Here is a 15,745-nt window from a genome sequence, read left to right on the forward strand (position 1 = left end):
CAGTTTGATCTGTAACTAGGAGAGATCACAGGGTGAGTGTCCGGTGTTTGCTAGCATTTTTCCTACAGGGGATAAGTCAGACTCTATGCCATGGCATCATAATATACACTCACGCTTCTTTGTCTCTTCTAAAACTCTATTGCTTTAGCAGCCTTTACTAGAGCAATTGAGCAGCCATGAGAATTCAAGCATTAATGTGAGGACAGTAGATCCACCACTGCACAGCCTGAAGATGTACACAGCTGCAAACTGATGTAATTGAGCCTTACCACCCACAGAGGAAAAAAAGAAGGATGAGCAAACCTCTACCCCATGAATAGCTTAAGGGAGAAAAGTTTGCTATATGGCCTGCTTACATGGCTATGATTTTTCTCTTGCCCTGATAACATTACTACAGTGGAGATCTCCATTGGGCTGGCCTCTTAATAGCTTGATCTCAAAGGCACACTACTGCTGTGCAAGCAAAGGGCACCACTACAGGGCACCACTACCCACCAGGTTCATTCCACCAATTTCTTCTCTGGGTTCTCCAAACCTCTTCCTCCCAGTAACAGCTGCAGCCTCCTGTGCTGACTGCTGTGTTGAGTTTCTCAGACTATGCCTTTGTAGCAGAAAAAGATAATTTTATTTTCCTGGATGACCTGTGCCCAAGTCAATCTCAGAACTCCCCAATATTGCTCATTCAACATCAGGAGAGGAGCAAGAGGTGAGCACTAATTCTATGAGATCCTGGAAGGGACAAGAATATGGTGAATACCTGAAGCAGGCTAAGAGGTATTGGTTTGAGGCATGGGGAAGAAAGGAAGCATTTTGATCCCTAGTGAATGCCTGTCTTTCTCCTGCTTAATTCAGAGCATAGAGCTTTGGCTTGCTTTAGGTTTACAATTTAGGATCTGCCACATCACAATAAATATTCCCAATCCCAGTGGCACAGGATAAACTGTAATTGTAAACTACTGAGGACTTCCAGTCCTACATGCATATGAATTTCTCTTTCAGATACCTACAGTTTTCAAATTTGTTAATGTGGTTCAGGAACATGCACGGACCAGTATACCACAGTAACTTGTGGGATGCACAAGATGCTGAGAGCTGACAACTGCCATTGACTTCAGTAAAAGTCTTTAGTCTAACTTGAAAACATAGAGCCTATCAATCTTAAGTTAGGTATCATGAGAAGAACATAGCTTTGTAGAACAGGTCCCTTGTAATTTAAATTACCAGAACAATAATGTGAGAGATTGATTTTGAATGATGACTTTAAATACACTCTTTACTGAAAAAAAAAAAAGCTCTTATTTAAAAAAAAAAGCCCTTTAAAAATTCATTTGTATTAATGAATCATTGCAAGCTTAGAATTTAGAAGTTAAATACTGTTTGATCCCATCTAAATTAACAGCTCCTTCATTTTTCCCAGGAGCTCTATTTCAACACTTTCATTGATAAGGCACTATTTACTTAAGGAGCTGTTACAAGAAAAAAGGACTCCCTCTAGTGTCATTCCAACCAGCATCTTTGGGATTTGTATGGGCCACTGAAAGTTTGCACTTGCTTTTGATTAGGCTTCAGAGCATAGATACACAACTGCTTTGTATCTGTGATATTAAGAAGCTTTGGTCCACTACTCTGCACCTCCATTCAGGAACTAGGACTTCAATATTTTCCACCTGACACAGTGCAGCCAGTGTTCAATCTTTCCCATTATATTTATCCAGGCATGTCTGCTAAGTGTTCGTAACTTACCCACAATTGCAATTTCAGCATAATTTTACCAAATTCAAAGAATTAGGATAGAAGTTGTTTCAAAATATGTTGAGACCTTTGGTGGGGGATTTTTTTTTATTTGTTCTTGGTTTTGTATTTTTTTCCCCCAGTTGTCTGAAAGCCTATGGGAACCCTAAGAAAATCTTGTCTGCAGCAGCAATTTGCAAAGAGTATTATTAACTGAAAATTAAATAGGAACGAATCTTTAAAGTGGTTTCCAGTACCACATGAAAATCCTGTCTTCTCAGTGGAACCTTTTTCCAACCAAATAAAATAAAAATAAACTGTTATATTGATAGGCTGTCAGATGCAAACAAGCAGATCTCCATCATTATTAGTAAAGAATTGGTCAACTAACTAGTTGCATGATTTTACACATTCAAACAGAACTATTCAGCATTGAGATCAACTACTGGATATGCAGATGGCATACAAGAACCATTCAATGACTGGATTTTTTTGTAGGAAACAAATCCTGCTGTGTTTTAAGACATAAAAAATCCTTGAATAATATACGCTAAATATTATAAAAAGGGGGGAAAATTAAACCCCCCAAATCACAGACTTATGGGATAAGCAGAAATAAAAAAAAGTAGATTGATGGTGCTTAACAATGATGAAGTATGGTTTAACAGGAATAGTATTTATCCAAATCTTTGGCACATTTCTTTAGAAACTATATTCCACTAAAAGCAAGCAGAACCCATAGTTGGAAAATCCTAAATTACTGCAGAAAATGTGCCTTAAAGCCATAGCCATGTAGGCATTGCTCAAGATATGGCCTTTCTCTTTTCAGAAGTCTCAATGTTTGTTTTAAATGCTCATGAAGATTTCTGAGTCACAGCACCACACAACAGCTGAGATGGGAAGGTACCTCTGGAGCCTGTCCAGACCAACTCCTCTGTTCCAAGTAGGGACACCCAGCTTGTTGCTCAAGCCTGTGCCCTCTCAAGTTTTGAGCGTGAATAAAGCTCTGTCTGAGCAATCTGTTCTAGTGCTTTATCCCAAGCATGAACAGGATTTTTTGTATTTAAATGTGAGGTTTAAGGTGAGGTTATGATGTTTGTATCCCCAATCGTGTGTTCTGTTAATGCTAGATATTATGCACTGTGCCTTCAAGACTGGCTCTGAAGAGCAAGGTTTGTTTTGGTTTGTTATCAGCCTACACCCCAACAGCTGGCACGACAGAGAGATGAGGCAGTACATAGTGCAGCTTTTGCTTTGCTTTTTGCTGCTTGCTTTGCTCTTGCTCCTGCTTTCCTTTGCTTTTTGCTTCCGTTAGTCAGTTTAGCTAAGCAGTCCAGATTTTTCCCTAGACTGTTTTTCCTTTCCCTTTTTGGAACCATTCAAACCTGCTTGGAACTGGGACCTAAAAAACACTGAGAGTTTGCATCTTGTGGCTGCAGCAGCTATCCCCAGCGCTGGAGGGAGCGACAACAGAGCAACCACTCCCAAGAAAGACTTTCTGAATTTGTCATCCTTTTCAAATCAGTGAAAGTGCTGTCATCTGGTATTGTTCATTTTGTGTGCTGGGAGTGTTTTGCCTGTTAAATAAAAAAGTTCTTTCCACTTCTCTCCAAAGAATCCTTCCCAAACTGGTAAGAGGAAGGGGCCGTGTGAGTTTGCTTTCTAGAGGGAGCCCCCTTTAGAAGTTTTCTCCCAGATTTGCCCAAATCCAAAACAAAATGCAATTTCTTTTACTTCAGTTTGGGCTTAATTGTGCTTGTACAATGTACAAGCTTGTACAGGTGCCTGGACACCCGTAACAAGTCCTACTCCCTCTTTTCACATGCTCCTATTGCCTGTTCATAGACATTGATAGAATCATTGATTAGACTCCCCTGACCCTCCTCTTCTCTGGGCTCTATCAGCCCCTTCTCTGAGTCAACTGGCCTTAGAGTCAATTGCCTTTCTTTGGACAAAAGGCACATTTTAAATGAGCAAACAAAAAAGAAGATTATTTTGTTTAAGGAAAGTATTAATTCAGTGATTCCTGCCATTACTCACTAGAGACTGATTACATTTTTGTGACTGTACTGGCAGCTATAACATGAATAGATTACCTAAAATAACTGCATCATATTCTCAAATTTCATCCTACACCATGTATCATGAAGTATTAAAAAAAATATGGCTTGTTCATATTTTTTCATATTCACAAAGTTTTTGTAGCTCAGCCCAGCAACATTGCTTATTTATTTTTCCTTCTCTGAACTCAGACCGCCAGTGGTGCCCTGGTCCACAACAGACGTGCCCCCTTCTTGCACAGTGTCCTCCTGCATGTGCCTCACCAGGTGCACATCCCAAAATCCCTCTCATGTATGGGACACTCCTTTACATACCTTGTGCTCCCCATTCAAGCACCTTGCTGAAGTATTTTTTGACTACTGCTTCTCAAGGCCCACAGTGCAAGTGATGCGGTCCCTTCTGAGGTATAATCCAATGACTTTCCCTGCAAATTTCTCTGCACTGTGTAGGGATAAGTTAAGTGAGACCTGTGTAACTCAGGTGAATGATGCAAAGGCAAAACTTTTCCCCAGACCTCCCTGCTGCAGCACAGGGGTTTGTTGATGCGCATCTGGAGATCTGCTTTTCCAGGATCAGTCATGCTATAAATTGTTATCCCACATTAAATCCTCTTTTTGACCTTGTTCACATCTTAAATAGATGCTTTTTGCAATACCTTCTTCCAGGTTTTCTCAAATCTTCTCTGAGTGCCAGTCTGAAGTGAATGAAGTTTATCAGGCCTCTACCTTTGAGATCTTTAATAAAGTTTTTAAGTGATATTTAGGGGAAGATCCCTCTCTATGATTTCCATCTGGGCACAGATTCCCCCTGCTGTCACATATATTATTCTAAAACTGTAAAGATAGCAAGCCTGCCAAAAATTTCTAAGGAAAATCTAGACTTAATGCTGACTGCAAACCTCAAAGGAAGAGAAGAACCAGACAGCTGACCCAGAAAAGATATTCGTGCCATCACCATTTTTCTTTTTTTTTTTCTTTTCAGTTTTGCTATCTCAGTTACTTTGCTTGCTTAGTGTCATATTTCAGGTCACAGATTCCAGTCTCGTATGTAAGGGAGTAACAAGTTAAAAAAACAACCGACCTGTTGAGACACATTGCAATGCACCCTGCTAGCTGATAAAATCGCAGAAAATTTTATGACTGCAAGGCAGTTCCTGGCACCGATCATTAACTCAAGGCATGTCAGTATGTTTGAATTAAGTGTGGTAAAGCCTTATAAATGACTGGCTGAAATATGCTCTTTAAAAACATTTTCTAAGCTGACACTTTGTGCTTTTAAGCACAGGACTGCAGTGAGGAGGTGTGAACTGCATATTTTTTCTAATTTAGGACCTGTACTTGTTATAATCAGACCTTATCACTATAACTAGGTTGGAGGACGTTGTAGCCAGGTGGGGGTTAGCCTCTTCTCCCAGGAAACAGAATGAGAGGACATGGTCTTAAGCTGTGCCAGGGGAGGTACAGGATGGACATTAGGAGGAATTTCTTCATAGAAAGGGTGATTAGACATAGGAATGGGGTGCCCAGAGAGATGATGGAGTTACCTTTTCTTGAAGGTGTTGAAGGAAAGGCTGGATTTGGCACTCAGGGGCATGGTGGAGTTGAAATGATGATGTTCAGTCATAGATTGGCCCCAGTTTCAAAGGTCTTTCCAGCCTAATTGATTCTATGATCATCTCAGCTTCTGAAACCATTGTTTGGTCTACCTGTAACATGTCTATTCGCTAAAGCCGTGTGATGCGTTTCTTTATAGACAGCATGCAAACACTCCGAGAGATGGAGATGCTCCAGCCAGCAGAGGGGAAGGTTTGCGGCCCCTCAGAGCAGCCTCCCACTGCGACACGCCATGGAGACACGCCATGTCCCACTGCGCCATGTCCCCCTGCGACACGCCACGGAGACAGAGGGTGCGCAGTGGGTGAGTACTGACAACAGCTGTAACCCACGTGTGGGCAGGTCCCACCCGAAGCACGCACTAACCCACACCCGTGAAAGGCGCTCCAGGCTATGGGAACGCACTGCACCGTCTCCTGTCTCAGGCATGTGCTCCTGGAGCGGGGGCGGGCCGGCGCAGGGGCTGCGCTGTGAGGAGGGCGGGAAGGAGGGGAGGAGGGCGGAGGGCGCAGGCCGTGCCGGAGTGGCGGGCGGGGAGCAGGGGCCGGGGCTGTGACACTCCCCGCCGCTCCCCAGGGCTGCGCCGCGGCCCCACCGCCGCCCGCGCTGGGGGAGCCTGGCCGGGCCGCGGCTCCGGCATGGCCGGCGTGCCCGCCGCTCTGCTGCGGCCGGCACTGCTGGTGCTGCTGCTGGCCTCCGGCCGGCCCGCTCTCGCAGGTAGGGCCGTGGCGGGGGCCGGAAGGCACCTGCGCCCGCGGGGAAGGGGCGGCCCGGCCGCAGCCCCGGCGCCGGGGCTGCTCGGAGCGCTGGAGCGACGTGTCGCCGGTGTTCCCGCGAAAGGAGCAGCCCGACGGGGAGTGCCCGTGCCCGTGCCCGTGCCCCTGCCCCTGCCCCAGCCCGGTGAGGGCGGCGTGGGCCCCGGGCTCGGGCTAGCTGCCGCCGCAGCCCCTCGGCCGGGAGTGGGGCCGGGCGGGCGGTACAGGCGGCCGCACAGGTGGTGGGATGGCGGGCATTTTGTGAAGGCGTGGTGTCCTCTTGCCTTAGACTGACGGCCGAGCTGTCCGCTCGGGTGTGAGCCCGCCTTGTGCCTGCCTCCCCTCCTGCTGCACAGACGCTGAGACTTGACACAGCTAGACTTCTTAATAAAAAACTTTGGATTTTATTGTGTGGATGCTTTGCAAGCAACGTAAATGTAAACTTTTCCCCTCCACCTCTTATCATAATTGTAGTATGTTATGAGGAAAAGCGCTGAGGTAGAAACAGGAATATTCCGGCTCCGTGTGTGTGAGCTAGTAGTCCCGATGATAAGTATCAGCCAGCAACTGCAGGTATCTGAGTTTTAGCATACAGCTTAGGCTGTCTTGTGCGTGAAGACTTGTGCATCTTTTTCAAGACAGGCCAGGCACCTCGCCGGTAGTCATGCACGTTAAGGTGTGGGTCTCGGGCAGTCATCAAAACCATTGAAACAACCAAAAACTTAACCTGCAAATTCTGTTTCTTGAGATGTAACTTGAAGTACATTGCAATTTGAGCTTAAAAGACTGGTAAAGTTTATTACTTATGTATTTTAAAAATTACTGCTTGAGCGTGCAGTTGAAGAAGTGTGTTTTTTCGTCCACCTTCACCCACCTTCTGTTCCTCTATGCAATCCCGTATGAGAAAAACCAATCGCTATAACGTTCTTTAAAAATGTTGAGTGGTCAGTTTCTGTGGTTGTGTGGCATCTGTTTCACTAGCTGAGAAGACTGGTTAGAAATTAAATAATATTTAATTGTAACCTTTAAAAAATAGTTTTTACTTCAGAAGTTAATGAAGAGATTAATGAAAGGATCAAATTCAGATACTGTAAATGAAATACACCCATCTTTTCTTTCCATGAGAGAATTTCAGTGCATGGAGCTCTAAGTGATGTTCCTCAGTTTTGTGAGTGAAGACCCTGCAGCCAGAGTGGATGGAGGAATTATTTTATTTTTCAAAGAGTTGTCTCAGACATATCAAGGATGTCAGAAGATCTGCGTGCCGCTGAAATGGCAACATCTAGTAATAGTGGCATTGTCTTAAATGACATGACAAAGGGTTTTGTGGATATTACTGATAGTGGTGTTAGGCCAGCTGGTGCTTTATGGCTTGCTGTTAGAGTAGTGTCCTCTGTCCCTGGCGCTGCAGGCAGTGCAAGGCACAGGCAGATGATACATTTCCAAACCACCTGGTAGGGACACAAGCCTGCTGCTTATAGGTGCACAAACCTGTGATGCTCTGCTTGTGCTGCCTTCAAGCTGAGATTTGCTAGGCCATGTGATTGACTTCACCACCAGGAGAGCTTGTTAAAATCCAGCTCTCTTAATTTACTCCAGGTTCTGTTACAGCTATCACCTCACCCAGAGGCAATCTTGCAAAAGGGCAGAAAACAGTCGAAGGCTGGGAAGGAAAAAAACCCCATGAGCTTCTTATAGGCAGTGCACTGAAATTAGGTTTTAAGTGGCTTTTTCAACTCTTCAATTTTCAGTGAGTTTCTGTAAAAGAACCAGAAAATAACATCAGCACTGTTCATTTCACATTCAGTTCTTTAACTACAGGACTGTCTTTTATCTGGAAGTCATAGAATGATTTGGTTTGAAAGGGACCTTTAAACATAGTTTCTGGTCTGTAAAGCGTTTGTAGATGCAGCATAGGGATATTTTTCATTGTGTACATTTTAGGTGACTGTAAGAGGCTTACACACTCTGGTAGTGTTTGATTTACCCTCAAAATCTCACTAATTTTTACACTGAGAAAGTGTGAAACAACCCTGAGAATTCCCTTTTGAATAATTGTTATATTTAGCCTTAAAGGGCATTCCCAGTGAATCTGGCAGCTTCCTTTTCCACTTCCATTTTTCCTGTGTATGTTATGTGCTGTTGGTGTCATCTGCTACCAGCTTAGATAAGCTGACAAAAATGGAGGAATGTTTTTTCATTATGAAGTGTCCTATTTTGATTCTTTGGAGTTTTTTTTCACCTCTCATTGTGCTGCTTACATTTGCTATTTGTCCTTGTAACAAAGCTTCATTAACCTAGTTCCTGTGGGTTGAAATATCAGCACCATATTTTGGAGAGTGTAAGATTTGTAAGCAAACCATATTATGTATTCTGTGGTAGCGGTGATGTTTTTCAGTCTCAACAGTGAATTTGATCTTATCTGTGATAAGCAAGTAATGTGTCCAAAAATAATATTAAAAATAAGGTTCTGCTAGCTGTAAAAGAAATCATGCCAAGGCACTGTAGGTGGTTCAAAATCTTGTTAACTGGTGGATCAGTGACTACCTGCCCTACCTTCAGTGATGGATTCTGACTCTGAAGTGTTTTATAGAAGGCAGAAGGTTTAACCTGAGTTTCTTTTTTTTCCATAAAATTCATATATAGTATAAATATCAAACTGTTTTCCAGTGGTACTCTGCAAAATATTGACTTCACAGCTTCATTCGAGTTACTCTAAATTGCATTGAGTAATCCATAGTCTCTCTGCTTAATTTCTTCCCCTGAAATCCAATATATTAATTTAGCATTATATAAAAACATTACAATTAATTAACCTATTTCCTGTCTTATTAGTTTCTCCTTATACGGGGAATTTGTCTCTAGTTATGTTATTCCACTACTTGCTTTAAAGAGGAGGTCTTTCTTTATTTACCCCACAGAATAACATTTTTGTGTACAACATAGGTCCTCTCAGTGTATAAATTTAATCTAAACCCTGCAAGGTGTATTTGAGCTATTTGATGAAAGCTTCTTTTAAACTAGAAGCAAACTGCTGGGGAAGAATTCCTTTTTGTTCCACTTGGGATCAAGTTTTCTAGGCACAGTCGTGACTCTTTCTTTGGAAGAAATATGTGTATTTCAGTAATGTAAAGAACTTTTCTGTGTTTCTCTGGGTACTTAATATAGCTTGATATTACATAGTTGTTGGCTGTGGGTTTTGCTGAAATCTTTTTCTTGGGAAAGCTACTTATATATCCTATAGCAAATTTTTAGATACTATTATTGATTGTTATTTCATGAATGAGCTACTAAGTTAGGTCTTTGATTTTGTACTCTGCACAGAATCCAGTTCAGAGTCAGAGTTAAAGTCACACTTCATAGGAGTTGTCCAAGTGTATTAGATTAAGCAAGGGGACAGTTAATGTAGGAACTGGAACATTTAAACCTCAGAAGTCCTCTGCAGTAATGCTTGATTTCAAAATGAGAAAATTATTTAAAATGAGAAAAGCTAAAAACTGCAAAATAAATATTTAATTGGTGGTGTTCTTACAAGCTGTGTCCAAACACAGCTGAAAGCATCATAAACTTTGGCAGACAGAATTTGAAAATAGACATGTCTGGAAAAAAAAAGGTCAAGGATCAGCTTGAAGGAATCAAAGCTTTTACTGAATCCTGCTTAAGTACATCAGGAACAAAAGCCCTGCAGAGGGTCCATGCTTGGTTGATGAAGTTACTATTATAAGGGAAGCACTCAGAAAGGGCATGGCTACTGCAGAGAAGCTAAACTAAGTGGTGTTCACTGCTAATGGGAAGATTCCTATACTGAAATTCCTTTTTTCGGGGTGGTGGAAGGGGAGGAGAGGGGGTTGACCTAAAATAAACTTGGTGATGAAATAACTTGCTTGCTAACGGTAATATCTGATCTCATGCTTAAACTCTCTGGTACCTGAAGCCTGGATGGTGGCAGATTTTATGCTAATATTTAAAACAAGAATTACCAGGGGACTGTAAGCCTGAAATCCGTAACTCAAATTTGTAGGTATTATAACAAAAGATAAAAGATGCACAAATGAGAAGGATCAATTTTGAAGGCATCTATAAGATTTCTTTAAAGAGTTCCTTACAAACCCCTTGGAGTTTTCTTGATGGGGGTGGGCAAGGAGTCCAAGATTTAGAATTTCAAACTTTATAAAAAGTTGGCTGCCCAAGGCTTTTTAGCATTCACTGGAGTGGAGGGCTTTGTATATTAAGTAATTGATTAAATAGGAGAAGTGGTAAATGATTGATTTTTTTTTATGTGTCAGAGGAAAGTTACTAGCAGAATTTTGGAGGATTTGGTCTTTGGATATCTGTTGTTCAAAATAGTAATAATGGGGATGGTAAAAGCAGTGAGCAGTCAAATGAAAACTCTTACTGGTGTTACTGTTCCTCAGAGCAGGAAAGAGGGGAGAAGACAATGAAGGAGGCTTGTACAGATTTGAGTGACTGGCCAACAGGATGGTGGGGTGGTTGGAAGTTGTATACAGGAAACAAGAGGGCAGTTATGTCTGGAAGAGAGGGATGAAAACATCTGAAAATGACACAGCTGATAGGAGACTTGTGTGTCTTCTCTGTAGAGATGACATAGATTGTCTCTGATGGGGATGTAAGAGCGTGTTGTAGATGAAAATGTTTCCAAAGAGCAACTAGAGGAGTATTACAGAGAGAAAGTCTGTGGTACCTAGAAAATAGACTGGGTGTGAAGCTCAGGAAAAGACCTGAAACAAACAAACAAAAATTAAGGATTATTTGAAAGTATTCAGTATAATTGCATGGTTCTTACCGTTCCAGTCATTACTGCTGGAGGTAAGAAAACTGGACTGTATTCATCCCTTGTCCATTCTGGTATGGCCATTGGGCTCTTATTAAATTGCTTGGACTGGTGAATTTGATATCTGAGGTTTATTTTCATTTGTATGTGAATAAGTATATAGAAAATAATATAAATTGTTTACATAATATAGGTATGAATAAGAAAGACAGATTTTTTTTTTTTGGTGTGTGTGTGTGATTGAGTTTCCTATTTATTTTCCTTTATTTCTTTCAGTATCATTTTATGGTGGTAGCTTTGTGGAGCTGAACATGGCAGAAGCATCCCCTCAGACATCCTTACAGTTGCAGTTTCGAACAAGCAAGCCACAGGGGCTGCTTCTACTTGCAGCTGGGAAGACCGATTATTGTTTAATGGAGCTGCGCTCAGGATATGTACAGGTATGCTTTATAACTGTGGCTAAAATTATGTGTAGCCTCTGTTTATCACAGTTTTTCTTAAGGCTGCTATCTATAACAAGGTAGCTAAACAAGCTGCTGTTTAGAGAAATTGAAAAGTCACTTAATATAATTGATAATTTCAAAGTATGGCTTTTATTTCTTACGATTATCAAAATTGCTTACAATAATCAAAAAGCCTTTGAGATCTCTAGATCTTAAAATCAAGATCATTGTGTTCAAAGCATGAGGTTCAGCAAAGACAAAATTTCAGATTTAATGATGTTAGCATTACAGAAAATGCTTGGATCTGAGTAATTGTTCTTCTGCAAGGTGAGTTTTTGAAAGATCACTTTTCAGGTGGGCTCTCAGGAGTTGCTGTTTCTAGCAGAATTGCAGAGGAGTCCATTGCTGCTTCTGCAGTTATTCAAACATCTGTGATGACAAGTAAACCTGCATAGAATTTTATTAGGGTTTTATTTTTTCAAATCTATTTTGTGAATTATATGGTTAGTGCAAAAAGATATGACAGTTAATGTATTAGCTATATCTTAATGTATGATTGTGAAAAAGATGATTTTGGATTTTTATAGTTAAAATTCTGTCTCTTGCAGTTGAGAATTAACTTTGGTGTGGGAGAACGAGTACTGCATTCTCAGAAAATATCTCAGCTGAATGATTTGGCTTGGCACCTGGTTGAACTGCATCATGAACATGATAATGTCACATTGGTAATTGATAAACATGATAGAACTAGTGCAAAAATGCCTGGAATTCTTTATGAACTAAACATTGATTATGGAGTCTACATAGGTGGTACTGGTAAACTCGACGTTCCCTACCTTGTTGGAGCACTACCCAGTTTCCGAGGATGTATTGATGGTGTGTCATTCAATCAGTTAGACATTCTGAGGCCTCTGAGACCTTCTCCTGGCTTCAGAAACATCCATGAAGTTTCAGTGGGGTGCAGTGATGAATTCTTTGCAGGTGAAGAAGAGCCCATTAGTTTCTTCAGTTCCAGGTCCTATATTTCTTTCCCATCATGGAATGTGGACGATGAGGGAATCTTTGAGTATGCCTTACATACCTCAGCTGCACGTGGCTTGCTGCTTTACCATCCTGGGCAAGCGGGAGATTTCATTGCAATGGAAATGGAAGATGGTTTAATTAAAGCTTATGTTGGAAAACCTGAAAGTAGAATCCATCTTTCTTCTCGTAGGTCAGTCAATGATAGTTGTTGGCACTACATCAAACTGAAATTTACTGCAGAATATTTGCAGCTAACATTGGATGAAGAAACTGTGAAAAAGTCGTTACCTCCCCAGAGTAAGTTGCCCCTTCTGAAGGGATCCTTCTTTGTAGGTGGTGTAGATGACAGCATACGATCCGAAGTGATGAAGTTAATCTCAGTATCTGGGAAGTATGCCAGGGGAGGTTCCTTCAAAGGCTGCTTAAGGAACCTGAAAGCCAACTCAGAAAAGAAATCACTGAAGAATGTTCTAGTAACGAAGGACATTTCAGCTGGATGCGAAATGCCAAGTTCTTTTAAAACAAATCTTTCTTTACAGATGGCTGAAAATAACTCTTCTGTGAAAGCAGCTCCTGTATTTGCCATTTCCCATGAAAGCTCGATTTCTCTGGGCAAGGAAGACAAAAGCCACCTTTTAATTCTGAGTAACTTGATTGTGCTGGAGGGCGAACAAGCTTCACTTGAATCTAAGCATATTAAAGTTAACTTAGACTTTCAGAAATTAGGAATTAATCAGTCACAAATTCTTTTTGATATAAAGGAACCACCCTCTCATGGATGCTTGAAGCTGAATGTTGAACCGTTGCAGGAGGTAAATACATTTACTGTGCAGGATGTGTGGCAAGGGAAGATTCTGTATGTCCATGATGGCTCTGAGGACATTTATGATTATTTTAATTTCTCCATTTCTGCCAGCAGTAAGAAGATTGTTTCTCCATATTTACATGGAAATGAGCAGCATATGTTCAGCATTACTATTATTCCAGTAAATGATGCACCTGAGATCATACTTCCTGAGGGAAACTTGCTTCTTCTCTTAGAGAACTCAAAGAAACGTTTGACAAATGATCTGATAAAAGTTGTAGATGAAGATACAGATTCTGTGGGTCTCACACTTTCAGTGCTTGGAAATCTGAATGCAGATGCAGGTTTTTTAGAAAATTCAAGGCATCCTGGAAAAGCTATCATTACTTTTTCTAATGAGGATTTAGACAAAGGCGCTATTTTCTTTGTTCACACAGGTGTCAGGAACTCAAGGATTGTTCTCAGGGCAAGTGATGGTGAGAAGGTGAGCAACACTGTTGTGTTACGAGTCATGGCAGTTCCTTTGGATTACAGAGTTGTCAACAACTCAGGAATAAATCTTCTCCAAGGTGTTACAACTCTTATAAGACCTAGGCATCTGGCAGTTGAAATAAATGCTGTCCTACAGGAACTGGAGATCTGGTACGAGATCACAGAGCCACCTCACTTTGGTCAGGTCCAAAGGCAGCATTCAAGGGGGGCATGGAAGCAAGTCAGCTCTTTTTCTCAACGCTCTGTTCAGCGCAACCGGGTGAGATACTGTAGCACTTTTAAAGAAATTCAGCTGGAAAACGTTATGGAACAATTTAAGTTCAAAGTTAGGATAGGAAACAGAATCAGTGAAGAGCATACATTTCCAATCAGAGTGAAATGGTTAAGGTATAGTCTATTGAAACATGCTCCTCTAGAAATTGAAAAACCAAAAAAGAAGTACTTGAATTCTGATAATCTGTTTGCTGTGATTGCAGATCTAGAAATACCTGAAGATGAGCTTCATTTCAAACTTCTGTCCGTACCAAAGAATGGACAGATACTGCTTAATGACCAGCCTTTGAAAAGAGGTTCAGTCTTTAGCCAAAAAGATATTACTGATCGAAAAGTGGCATATGAGTTAATCAGCCAGTACCATGAAGACTATGATTCATTTAGATTTCTCATTTCTACAAAGTATCTGGATTCAAATTTCTATGACTTTGAAGTCTACATCAAATCAGATTTCAGAAACATTATTTTGACTAACAATGGCCTTAATGTTATTGAAGGGGAAGGAGAATTAATAACAAGTACAAAACTATTTGTGCAAACACCAGATAATAAAACTTTCCAATATGAAGTTATACAGTTTCCTAAGCATGGGAAATTAAAACTTACTAATTTTTCTGGTTCATTTGAGAATAATGACAATCTTACAACTTTCACTAATAAAGATATAACTGATAAACGCCTTATGTATGTGCATGACGATTCTGAGACCATGTTTGATGAACTTCTTGTCAGAGCTTACAGCAAAGAGTCAGGAAAGGGGGCATACTTTGATTCAGAAGTAGAACCTTTGTCAGTAGAAATCAGATTCTTTATTTCTGTCCAGCTGAAGAATGATGAGAAGCCAGTTCGCGTAATTGATAAGATATTTGACATAGTGAGAAATGGGCAGCGATTATTAACTTTGGCAGATCTTTGCTATCATGATCCTGATTCTGATTTTGATGATGGACAGTTGCTATATACTAGACGTGGTATTTCCAATGGAGATTTGGTGCTCACAAATGATACTTTGCATAGACTCTATCAATTCAAGCAAGTGGACCTGGAGCAAAAGCAAGTCCTGTTTATACACCATGGTGCAGATTTTGGGCGTTTTGTGCTTTTTGTGACAGATGGTAAGCACTATACTTCCTTGCTTCTGGAAGTTAATGCCACTGATCCTTATGTTAAGTTGGCAAATAATACAGGATTGTTGGTTCAAAAAGGGAAAGAAGAAACTGTTTCAACAGCTCATCTAAGTGCTACTACAAACCAAGACATAAGAAATGATCATGAGCTTACATACAAGATACTCTCTTTCCCAAAATACGGAAGAATATATGTGAATAGTGTATTAACGGATTCCTTTACTCAGCTTGATCTGATGAAGGGACATGTGACCTACAGACATGACGACAGCAACAACCTTACTGACACATTTAACTTCACAGTCCATGCTGGAGATGTCCATCTGGATGCTGTACTACAGGTTCGCGTGTATTTGGAAAGTCATCAGCAGCCACCAAGGATTGTGAACAAAAACAATCTCTTGGTTGAAGAAGGAAAACCAGTTAAAATCAGTAAAGGAAAACTGCAAGTAGGTTAACCATGTTGTCCATTCCTCCAATCTTGTAGTAACTTTTCCTCAGTTTTTTTAGTCATTGGCAGTGTCTTTATTTTTTGTCTCCTCTTTAACTCTTTTTGATTACCACTAATATGACTGCATTGTGGGTGTTCAGTTCAGGAGAGACTGACACTAGCAAGCATCCATTTTTAGG

At 40.9% G+C, this 15,745-nt stretch overlaps 1 protein-coding gene across 1 annotated transcript in view; it reads left to right on the forward strand.

Annotated features, from left to right (window-relative positions):
- Positions 1-5,942: 5,942 nt before the first annotated feature.
- LOC121346612 (chondroitin sulfate proteoglycan 4-like) overlaps positions 5,943-15,745 on the forward strand; it is a 33,463-nt gene continuing 23,660 nt past the window's right edge. Inside the window, exons 1-3 of the mRNA XM_041424575.1 lie at positions 5,943-6,122; positions 11,229-11,392; positions 12,004-15,564. Coding sequence (XP_041280509.1) covers positions 6,044-6,122; positions 11,229-11,392; positions 12,004-15,564 — 3,804 coding nt within the window. The 5' untranslated portion in view covers positions 5,943-6,043. The remainder of the gene's footprint in view (positions 6,123-11,228; positions 11,393-12,003; positions 15,565-15,745) is intronic.

This window comes from Onychostruthus taczanowskii, unplaced genomic scaffold, assembly GCF_017590055.1.
Source record: "Onychostruthus taczanowskii isolate IOZ18803 unplaced genomic scaffold, ASM1759005v1 scaffold83, whole genome shotgun sequence".
In the NCBI taxonomy this organism is placed as follows: Eukaryota; Metazoa; Chordata; class Aves; order Passeriformes; family Passeridae; genus Onychostruthus; species Onychostruthus taczanowskii.